Here is a 12,155-nt window from a genome sequence, read left to right as displayed (position 1 = left end):
TCATGGCATGATGGTGACTCCAAAGCTATGTTACTTGTGATATAATCAGTTTCATTGGGATGATCTCTTTTTGTCCTACAAAACTGGAAAGACTGCTGAGTATTGGATCCAGTGATGAACTTTATATCTGTCCTCTGACAACCAGCCTTATTAAATTCAGAGAGGTTCATCACTACATCAGCCGCTGGGAGATCCATTTTTCTTCCACAGCAACTCTTTGAATACAATCAGAGAAGTTGTGTTCTGTGTCTTGAAAGAGTGATCCACATGTGTTCCCTTCCCTGATTGGGTGGAGGGTTGATGATGTACCAATGTCATCATCAGTAGCACTGATTGAGCTCCTGCTTTGTGTTTAAGTCTCATGCCAAACTCTCCTGATCCAGAAGTCTATAAGATGCAGAAATGACAGTTTATGTCAATCGATGATGGACAGTTAAAGAGTTTAAAAGCAATGTTGACACTCTTATTCTAAATGATTTGTGACACTCATTTGTGTCTGTTTTGTGTGTTCTTTCCATACCTGGTGTAGGGGAAGTTTGTTTTAATCCAATTTTTAAATTAGCTTAAGGAACAGAAGCAAAGTTTCACTTGACAGGCTCAACAACAATCCTCTTGCTGTACCAATATGCCCTAATGAAAGCGGCAGTCATGTTAAGTAGGTCCAAAGCATAAGTATCAATACCAGATCAATGGGATCATAGATTTGGAGCTGGAAGGGACTTTAAGGGTCATCAAGTACAATTGCTTTATTTTACAGATGAGGAAACTGAGGCACAAAGAGATTAAGTAATTTGCCCATAGTCATTAGAAAGCTATTAAATAGCAGAGTTCAGTCATTTTTTATTCATGGCTAACTCTTTGTGATCCCCTTTGGAGTTTTCTTAGCAAAAATACTGTAACAGTTTGTCATTTCCTTCTCCAGCCCATTTTACAGATGAGGAAACTGAGGCTAACAGGGTTAAGTGACTTGCCTAGGGTCACACAGCTATTAAGTGTCTGAGGCTGGATTTGAACTCAAGACGAAGAGTCTTTCTGCCTCCAGGCCCAGAATCCTATCCACCATGCCACCTAGCTGTCCTACTAAATTGTAGGACCAAGATTCAGAGGCAGATTCTCTGACTGTAAAGCCATTGTTCTTCATCAGATATTCCAGTTCTTAAACAAGACCTCTTACATTTCGATGTTCATTACAACTATGTAATTAGCAAATATCTAATGGTAGAATTCAAACCCAGATCTTTCTGATTCCAAGTCTCTGATACCCTATGCATTACATCAAATTGACTCCAAGATAGATATGTAGAATAGAATTAACCAGTTATAAATTAAGTTAGTAAATTATTGAGTAACCAGTTATTAGTTGAAATTGGTCTATAGGACATTGCTAAAGAAATAAGTGTATGTGTATTCACAGACATATTCAATGCTTCAAAGATTTTTTTTCTTGCTTCATTGTTATGGGTATTGTCTATACATATACAGTTCACCCACACCTCTCCATAATTTAGTGAGAGTTGTTGAGGCTGAAAAATTCAAAACCCTGTAGTCAACTTGGTGATGAAACTCTCCGAACTTTATTAAGCTGGTTTGGGGATGAAAGCACACAGTTTGTCAATGAGGCCATGCTTAAGGACTTTCCAGAGCTTTCATTATCTGATGCAGTCCTCAAGAACTCAGAACTCGTGAAAATTCTATTCCAATGCTTCATAATCTCACAAAAACAACTCCAGCTTCCTAATAACTGTGCCAGCTAAGTCTAAACTGCCAAATACAAACTGGAAAGGCTTTGAATAGCAACTCAATGACTGTTATCTGAGGAGCTTAATGTTTAAGTCACTCAGTGGATGCACGATCTCCATAGAGATGAAGGGGAAAGGGTATTCTCCACCAGGGCACTGATAGCTCATCTATGCCTTCTAATGTGTGGGACTCTTGCTTGTCTTTTCTCCTAAATCCTTGAGGATTGATCCAATGTGCTAGATGCTTTTTTTTTTTGTCTTTTTGCTTTTTGTGGGTATCAGCCTTCAGGCTATTCATCTTTTTGCTTTTCCTAACTCTTGGTGTGCTGACTTTGAGTGGCCCACCTTCTGTTCCCTGTGTGATATCCTTTACGTCACTGGTTGCACATAGGTCATCCTTGGAAATAACCTGCAGCCTAGGTGAGGCTGCTGAGAATCTGAGTGTCTACTTAGATAAATTCAGAAATTGTCATGCCAGAAAGCTGGTTAATGGGTGACATTAGCTAACCCACAAATACCTTCTACCAAGGTATGGAGGGGAGCTGTGTTGGTGAAGTTCTACTCACATGATTGAAAATTATGAAATTTTGAAGGATTGAAGTATATAATATACATATACTTTCCATCCTTTGAATGCTGACACTAAAAGCTATATAAAGCACATATTTCAAGTCACTATAAAAATTATTTTTGAAATGTTTTTCTGTTCTTATTACTTTGCCTGTTTGGGGATATATATCAGGAAATTGTTGCTTATCCATGAATCAATCTGAGCAGATTTCATGGAAGAGGACTTAAGGGGCTATTTGAATGATAGCAGGGGGAAGGACATCTCATAACTAGGTCTAGATTGCAACAAAAGAGGAAAAAAATCTGATGAAGGGAAGGTTATGTGCTTGTGAGGTTGTTCTGTCTATGAAGGACTTGATACAGAGGATGAGGACTTAGGCAGAATTGATGTTTACTTCAAGGAACAGCCATCACAGGGATTTCGAAAGAAGCATTCTTTGTCCAGAATAATGGTCCAAGAAGGCAACTTTGGCACTAAATTAGGACAAGTGATAAGGAGGAAGATGTTGTAATAGTCTAGTTAAGAAATGCCCCGAGAATGATCATCCATCCTACTAGGTCTTAAACTCCTACCATATTAAAACAATAACAGCTTCTTATTAGAATATAAACTTCACAAGGGCAAAGATCAAAGCCTGTCGCAGTTTTGTTCCTCTCTCAGGGCCTAGCACAGTGCTTTACAGTTTAACATTTCTTGGTTTTTATTGAATTGAATGATCTACAACTTTGAAAGTATAGAGGGGAATGCCCATCAATTGGGCAATGACTGAACAAATTGCAGTATATACATATGACGGAATGCGTGTTCGTCCTTCATTACCAAAGAAGACCATGCTATCAGAGAAATAACGACGTGACTTGCACATGACTTTGTTTTGAGTGAGGGAGGGCTGTGTAGGTCACCATCCTCACTTCTCCTCCAGAGTCATCTGATTCCAGTGACCAGATGTTCATCAGGATGACTGGAGATGACCCAGGATGAGGCAATTGGAGTTAAGTGACTTACCCAAGGTCACGCAGCTAGTGAGTGTCAAGGTTCTGAGGTGAGATTTAAACTCAAGTCCTCTTGACTCCTGCACTGTTGCTCTATCCACTGCACCACCTAGCTGCCCCATGTGACGGAAAACTATTGTGATGTAAGAAATTGATGGAGGGGTTGGTTTCAGAGAGAAAGACTTGTGTAAACTGATACAGAGTGAGTTGAGGAGAACCAGAACAATTTATATACATCAATAATATTATAAAGACAAACAACTCTGAAAGACCTGGGAGTTTTGATCAACATAATGACCAACTACAGTTTCAGAGGACTCATGATGAAACATACTGCCCACCTCCTGACAGGGAGGTGATGGCCTCAGCATGCAGATTTGAGACATTTTTTGGACATGCTTGGCCAATATGGGAATTTGCTTAACTTGACTACATATACTTATAGGGATTTTCTTTTTCTTGCTTACTCAGTGGATTTGGAGCAGTAGGAAAATAGGTAGAAGGGAAGGAAAGCAGATCTCCATTTAAAAATAAAGTAAAATTTAATTCTAACTTTATTTAAATAAGAAAAAAGGCATAGACAAAAGAAATGTATGCAAGAAGCTTTGGAATGGAATTATGGAACAAGCACTGGACAGAAAGTCTAGACTCATATTTGCTAGCCATGTGACACAGGGTAAATTCCTTAACCTCTTAGTCTCATTTTTTTATCTGTAATATTAGGATGATAATACATATAGGTTGACAATAATACACATAGATTGTTGTGAGGTTGGATTTATATTTATTAAATGTTTTATAATTATAAAATGCTAATATAAATTTCGATTTTATTGCCTCTATGTGCTTTTTAAACCTTAAAGTGACATGTAAGTGTGAGGTGGTTATTATTGTTTTATTATCTTCATCATCGTTATATATAATCAAAATAAAATTGCTTGCCTTTTCAAGGAGGGAGGGAGAGAATTTGGAACTCAAAATTTTTTAAAAAATAATTGTTAAAATTCTTTTTTCATGTAATCGGGAAATATCTAATAAAATAAAAATAATTTTTCAAAAACAAAAAAAATCACTGTATGTGTTAGAACAAAAGAGTTAACTCTAAGACCAGAGAGGAACCCAGTCAGGTAGGGTGGTTAGGAACTAGGGCAAATAGGGAAGATCAGGTGAATTGCTTTGACTGTATCCTTTTTAGCATTAAAGTATAACAGTTGGGCCAAGATATCTTATGGGCATAAGGCATTTCATGTATTTCCCTTGACTGTCAAGCAGTAGTGTTTATGTGTGCATACTTACATCTGTTTTAATTATCAACCCTACTTCATTATCAGTCAATCATTTCTGCCAGATGTTTCAGCACTATAGTGGCCAAGCCCATCTTTTCCCACCACTCCGTCTTTTTTTTTTTTTTTTTTTTTACAGATTTAGTAAGCATGCTTACACGAAAACCATTGCTTAATAGTCAGGGAAGTACATGAGAGTTCACCAGAACCACAGCTGACACTCATTTAAAGCACAGCATGAGACACAGATAATTAGCCACAGGTCACAGGCCATCAGAATGACAAAATAAGAATGCCAGTCAGCTTTTAGTAGTTTTATGTGGTAGTACTAGGCACAAAGGATATAAAGCCAGAAATGAAATCATCCTTCTCCTCAAGAAACTTGGGTAAAAAAATATACATATAAAATACATATTGTAAATATATGTACTATATGCATACATGTGTGTATATGTAAATGTATATATACATACATATACATACACATACACACATGCACATAACACACATATATGTATATGTGTATATATATGTACATAGTAAATACAAGGTAACAGGAAGGAATTAGCATTACTAGCAAGTGGTAAAAAAAAAAAAATAGTCTTATCCCTGCATCCAGCAAATGAAAGTATCCAGTTCTCTATATTGGGATCCTAGTTGTATAACTGAAGAGTGTCTTGGATAAATGTCAGGCACCTTGATCCAATAAAAGAAGAATACATAAATGTCAGGGGAAAAAATTTCACATTTTGTCACCAATACATTTGGTCTTGGTTTGATGCATTAAATGCTTGTTGAATTGAATTGATTTACACAATCAAGAACTTATGACAATATAGGACTAAAGTTAAAAGAAAATTTTAAAATCTTTTTTTTTTTAAAGTCCAGACAACAATCAAGCTATAACTATAATGGTTCAATCTGGAAGTAATGGAAACTTTTTTTTCTGTGTTCAATAAAAATATAGATTGGTTATTAGCAATGATAATTACCCCCTTTTCTTAACTCTTTAACAGAAGTAGAAAAAACCAGATGCCAGCGTCAAAGAGAACATATTCTAGGAGGAGCGGGTGCCACTGACCCAAGATGGCCCAGACCAGTGGGGCAATTTGTTCCTGAATGTGATGAACATGGACATTACGTACCGATGCAGTGCCATCACTCCAGTGGTTACTGTTGGTGTGTGGATCGAGATGGCAATGAGATTGATGGCACTAGGACTGGTCCTGGAATGAGACCTCCATGTAAGTTGTTAATTTTAAACTCAGGGGTCTTGTATTAGAAAACTCTTATCACATAAGTGAACCTGGTATTCATCAGGCTATGCAGTAGAACCTAACATGGTTCATTTCAATGACTGTTGACTCCAAATGGAATCGAAGGACCCAGAGTCAAAGCCCGACTCTGTCACTTACTATAATACTGTGTGAATTTGGACAAGTGATTTAAGTGCTCTGTGCCTTAATTTCCTCTTCTGTAAAATAGAGATGATCTTAGGGTACATGATTTTTGATGTCCCTTTCTGTACTAAATTTCTGAAGCTGTTGTTTCTGTGATGTTTTAATGTAGATCTGATTAAAGACAAAGACCCCATTCAAATACCCATTAGCTGTATCTATCAGATGTTCCAACCCAGAACTGGTATGCTTGCCAAACCTACCTCCTTCTCCTGCCTCTCCAGTTATCCTTTCCACTTACACTATTCATAAACTGTTTGGTCTCAAAGCCCCTTTGCATTCTTAAAAATTATTGAATTATACCTGTCAATATTTACTATACTAAAAATTAAAACATCTTAGTATTATTATGAAAATAATTTTGACCTTACAGACTTCCTGAAAGGGTCTCAAGGACCCCTAGATGTCCTTGGACTCCTTTTTAAGAATTACTGCTCTACATAAACACGTATACATGCATTTTGTCTCAAGAAAATTTCAACCATAAAATTATCCTAAAAAGTCTAAGTGTTCCTGTCATCCTGTCATTAGCCCTTTAGCTAATGGATTGAAGGATTTTAACCCCTGATTTAAGATATTCACCTTTTTCTGATCCTTCTCCCTCATTGTAATTTGGATTAATGACAGTATTCATGCTAAGGGCTCCCTGGTGTGAAATTTCAGAAACTAAAAGCCCAGGGTTTTCAAATTCTTTTCTACTACTAGCCTGTCAGCAACTCTGATCAGTGTATGGATCTGTGGAGCCTGGTTTAGACCTTTTCCTCAGACCTTGTTTGCTCAGATGAGTGGGAGGTGACTCAGTAATTGATCTGTTGTCATTTGTTTGGTTTTCATTTGTATCCTAAGACCTTTCAGATACTAGGTACATTTTCCAAAGATAAAGTTCCCAATGAACTTGAATTCATAATACAGTGGTGAAGTGGTGTCATGAACCTAGAGTCATGAGACCTACACTGAGTGTCAGCTGTGCCTCTAACTGGCAGTGTGATGTTGGGCTAGACCCTTAACCTTTCTTGACCTGACTTTTTTTACTCTCTAAATTAAGGGAGATGGACAATAAGGACCATTTATGCTCTCAAATCCCTTAATTCTATCATAAATTGTATTCCAGTTACTGAAAGCCAGTAAAGTTAATCTTTGATTACCTGTGATAATGTAAAAGATACATAGGATGTCCCAAGATAATTCAGAACCTCTCATCAACTACAAATCTCATCTTAATCTAACAACAAACACTTTACCAAAAGTATTAAGTAGCAAACAACAATAATTTAATTTTTCTTTGTCCCCCTTGCCTTTCTCCCTTAGTTAAATACATTTCCAGATAGGTTCCATTAAATTACCAAGATAGGCAGTAGTGGAGAAGAGGACCTGAGGACCACCCTAACTGACAAAGAATAATCAGCTCCTGACTACACATTTCATCTGTTCTTGCCTGGGGTTGAAATCCACCAGTCTTTTAACGCAGAGAAAAGTTATTCTGATGCTGTCAGCCCCAGTGCTATAATTTCCATAGATTGCACCTTTCATGGAGATCATAGGATCATAGATCTAAAGCTAGAGACCTTGTAATTCAATCCCTTCCATTTACAATGGGAGAAATTAATTGCTAGGCAGGTTAAATATCAGGTCACATTGATATTATCAGAAGTAAGATATGAACCCAGATCCTTCAAATCCAGAGAAAATTCATTTTCCACTGATCAATAATATTGCCTATCTGTTCATATTCCTTTAGAAGGCAACATAGAGGGAAACCAGATCATCTTTTCCAATTTGCCTTCTATGTTCAACTCATGCATTATTACATCTTCTTAACAAATAACTGCTTGTTGGTACGCTATGGGCTTTTTTTCTTCCTTTTTTTTTTTGCAATCTCTTGCCTTGATCATTCTTCTAAAATGATCTGTTTGCCTGAACCCTTGCATTGGAATTGATTGTCACCTTCTTTCACCTAGGTCTGAGCACAGTTGCTCCTCCAGTCCACCCCGGACCTTCAGTCCCTCCAGCCGTAATCCCTCTCCCCCCTGGGACACACTTACTTTTTGCCCAGACTGGGAAAATTGAGCGTCTCCCACTAGAAGGAAATAATATGAAGAAAACTGAGGCCAAGGCTTTACTTCACGTCCCTGTAAGTACATAACTCTTGCATCTGATCATAACATCTGCTCTGGAATAGACTTGGAGAAACAGTGTGGTCTAGTTAGATAAAGACTTTCCAAGGCTCTAATGCAATTTTCACTGCATGCGACCTTTAGGAAGTTGCTTTGATTCAGTTTCCTGTTGCTAGAATGGGGACAAGTAGAATGTGGCCTCTACCCAACTTCCAGGGCTGGTTATGATGCTGACCTCTGAGACAGTTTTGCACTTCTCTTCTTGCCCTTTAAAAAAAAAATTATTAATTTATGGAATGAAACAAACATTTCCATAATATAGTATAATAAAAAGAAGGTTGTACATCAAACTATTTTACTATGCACAACTTGCTTTTTTTTTCAAATATACAGCAAAATTATCATGCACATTTCCTTATTTCTTTTCCTATCCCTACCCTAGAGATGGCTACCATTAGACACAAATAGGTAGACAGAGTTGTATAGAATAGATCCTGAAGAAGTCTCTAACAGTAACTACTCTTCCGTGGTGGAGAGCTTGAGACCCCATGAGTGTGTTACCTTGTTTCCATATTTCTACTGGGCTTGTTCTTTCCCTTCACAAAGATTACAGTGATTCATTCCACAATATTGACTTGACCTTGTACACGCTCACATTTTCCAGAGGCATAGAAACTGTTTTTTTGTTGTTTTGGATTTTTTATGTTTCAGGAATAAATTCTGGATATTTGTCAATTTTTCTTATTATTTAGAAAGAATGTAATATTGAGTGATATCTCGAAGACCAAATTATCTGACTTCCTTCTCTATTTCCTTGCAAAAGACCTGACATAATACCTGTGGATCACTCAAATGCCTGGGTTAGAAAAGTAGGCTTTTCTCAGGAATAGAGGCCATTTGCTGCTTCTACTTCCAAACCACTCCCCAATCCTTTGGCAGCTGGCTTGTTTTCATTACTGTGCTCAAATTGTTCACATGAAAGTTAACTATGAATCAAGGGACGTTTTTTCAACATGAATCCTCCTTGACTTTTTTGTAGCATCTCCTCCAAAAGACTCTCTCTTCTCTCTCTCTTCTCAGTCCAGATGACTTTCAAATGTGCATCTCTACGCTTACTTCTTACCTGAGCTCCACTGTAATATGCTTACTACTCACTCACCATGTCCATCTGTGTTCCATGGGTCCCTTCAGACCATCATGTATAAAAACAAACTCATTTTTCCTTCCAAACCTACTATTCTTCCTGATTTCCTGAGTTCTCTTAGTGGCACCACCATCTCTCTAAAGTTACCGAGTCTAGGAACCTCAGAATCATATTTAATTCACCCCTCTCCATCATTCCACAAATACTATCAATTACCAAGTCTTATCAATCCTTTCTCTGCAATATCTCTCCAATCCATCTGTCTGCTGTCACTCCAGTTTAGCTGCTCATTATCTCACATCTAGACTAGTTTCATAGTTGTATAATCAGTCTCCCATTCCACAGAATGACAGGATCTCAGAGTTGAAAGGAATCTCAAAGATCTGCTGTACAATATTTCTAATTAGTAATCATCTAATCAAAGTATTGTTCAATGACCTGTGAAGGTTCCTGAGATCCTTTTCAGGGAGTCTGTGAGATCAAACCTATTTTTATGGTAATAATAATTTCTAATATGGTAAATATCAACAGTTATAACCCATATAAATAAAAGCATCCAAATCTATTTTTAAGAGTGGAAAGGGATCCTGCTATCAAAAAGTTTGTGGACCACTGATATAGACTGCTTTAAAACCCTTAGGGTTGGGGAACATACTCTATTCAGAGGCAACTCATCCCACTTTGGAGCAATTTTAATGATTAGAAAATGTTTTCTTTCATTAAACCTAACTGCCTCTGTGCAGCCTCCACCAGTCGGCCCTAAGTCTGTCCCCTAGAGCCAAGTAGGACAAATCTGATCTCTCTTCCATATGACAGATTTTTTTCAACCACTTAATGACAGCTGTTTTATTTTTTCTAAATCTTTCCTTCTGTTGGTCAAACACCTCTAGTTTCTTCAAGCAATCCTCCTTTTGTGTGGTTTCCCACCTTCTTAGTCACTCTCTTGAGTAAACTCCAGCTTGTCACTGCCTTTCCTAAACTGTGGTGACCAGAATGAAGTATAATACTTCAGATGTGTTAGGTAAAGGAGAAAGAAAATCTGGTGCTGTTTTGTCAACCCAAGGCAGAAAACAAGAGGACTATCTTTTTCCTCTTCTTAGACACTATTTCTTTCTTAATGAAGTTTAAAATTGCCTTATCTATTTTTAACTACAATTTCATATGTTGACTTACTGAGATGTAAGTAACCTACTAACTCTGTCAGATCTTTTTTAAACTAACTTCTATCCAGGCTTCCCCCATCTCATACTTAGATAACTATTGTTTGTCCCTAAGTATCGAACTTTGTATTCCTCTCCATTAAATTTTATATTATTGGATTCAGCCCAGTGTTCTAGCTTATTAGAACTTTTTAGAGTTTAATTCTGTCTTCTTGTATTGTCTATAAATTTGATAAGCACTCCATATCATTAATGAAAATGTTGAACAGCACAGGGGTAAGAAGAGATAATTCCCTGTCAACATACCACTGGAGATCTCCCTCCAAGCTGGCATCAATTCATGACATTCTTTGGGTCCAATCATTCAACCAGTCACAAAGACCCTTAGCTGAATCACATCTTTCCATCTTGTATATAAGGAGAGACTTTGTCAATGTTTTGCTGAACTATGTCCATAACATCAACCCAATCTATTCTGTTTAGTAACCATATTTTTAAAAAAGTATGAAATGGAGGGGATATGAATCAATTGGGGAATGTAGTATATGAATGTAATGGAATACTATTGTGCTGTAAGAAATGATTAGCAAGTGGACTTTTGAGAAACCTAGAAAGACGTATATGAACTGATGCTGAGTGCAATGAGTAGAACCAGGAGAACACTGTACACAGTAACAACCACATTGTGCAATGACTGGCTGATAGAATTAGCTCTTCTCAGCAATGCAGGGAATCTAAGACAGCTCTAAAGGACTCATGATAGGAAATGCTATCCACATCCAGAGAAAGAACTTTGCAGTCTGAATGCAGATAGAAGCATATTATTTGCTCTCCTTTTCTTTTGTTGTTTTGTTTCTTCTTTCTTGTGGTTCCTCCTATTAGTTCTAATTCTTCTTTATATCATTACTAATGTGAAAATCTGTTTAATCTGAATGCACAAATAAAGCCTATATCAGATTGCATGCCATCTTGGAGAGGGGGGAGGACAGCAAAGGGGAGAAAATTTGAAACAAAATTTTGTGCAAGTGAATGTTAAAAACAAAAAAATTAATTAATTTTTTTTAAAAGTATGGATTAAAGGAGAAGAAAATCAAAGGCAATGATGCCTGCTACAAGGATCTTGCAATAGTCATGGCAGACGGTAATAAAACCTTAAAGGGTGATAGCATTGAGACCAAAAAGAAAGGGAGAAGACAAGATCTGAAAGATACTGTGACATAGAATTGACAATACTTGACAACTCATTGAACGTGAAAGGTGAGGAGAGAAAAAAAACAAAACAATGATAGTGGTACATAGTAGATGATTAATAAATTATGATTGATTATTTTTGAATATAGGAGACCAAGTGAATGATGATGTCAAAATAATAGGGTCAGAATATGGAGCATCTCTAGGGGAAAAGACAATAAGGGAGATAGACATATGTCAATTTTGGTCATATTGAGTTTTAGGATGCTGGGAGCATCCCAGATGGAGGTGTCCTGTAGGTAGTCATTGACGCATAGTTTCATAGTAGGTGCTTAATAAACATTTGTGTTTTGGCTGATTGCTATCAGCTAAAGGGAAGAAAAGACATCAAATCTGAATACTTGACTTACCTCTACATAGGTTTCTTCATAATCTGTAAAATGAGGAGCTAGACAAGAGGACATCTGAGATGATTTTTAGCTCTAGATATATCATTATGCATGA

General features: G+C 37.0%; 1 protein-coding gene across 1 annotated transcript in view; it reads left to right on the top strand.

The window, feature by feature from the left end:
* NID1 (nidogen 1) overlaps nt 1–12,155 on the top strand; it is a 113,537-nt gene that overhangs the window by 89,326 nt on the left and 12,056 nt on the right. Inside the window, exons 13-14 of the mRNA XM_072647546.1 lie at nt 5,602–5,829; nt 8,001–8,173. Of these exons, the coding sequence (XP_072503647.1) occupies nt 5,602–5,829; nt 8,001–8,173 (401 nt within the window). The remainder of the gene's footprint in view (nt 1–5,601; nt 5,830–8,000; nt 8,174–12,155) is intronic.

The sequence above is a fragment of the Notamacropus eugenii genome, chromosome 2, assembly GCF_028372415.1.
Source record: "Notamacropus eugenii isolate mMacEug1 chromosome 2, mMacEug1.pri_v2, whole genome shotgun sequence".
NCBI lineage: Eukaryota > Metazoa > Chordata > Mammalia > Diprotodontia > Macropodidae > Notamacropus > Notamacropus eugenii.
This window is presented reverse-complemented; position numbering and strand designations above follow the sequence as displayed.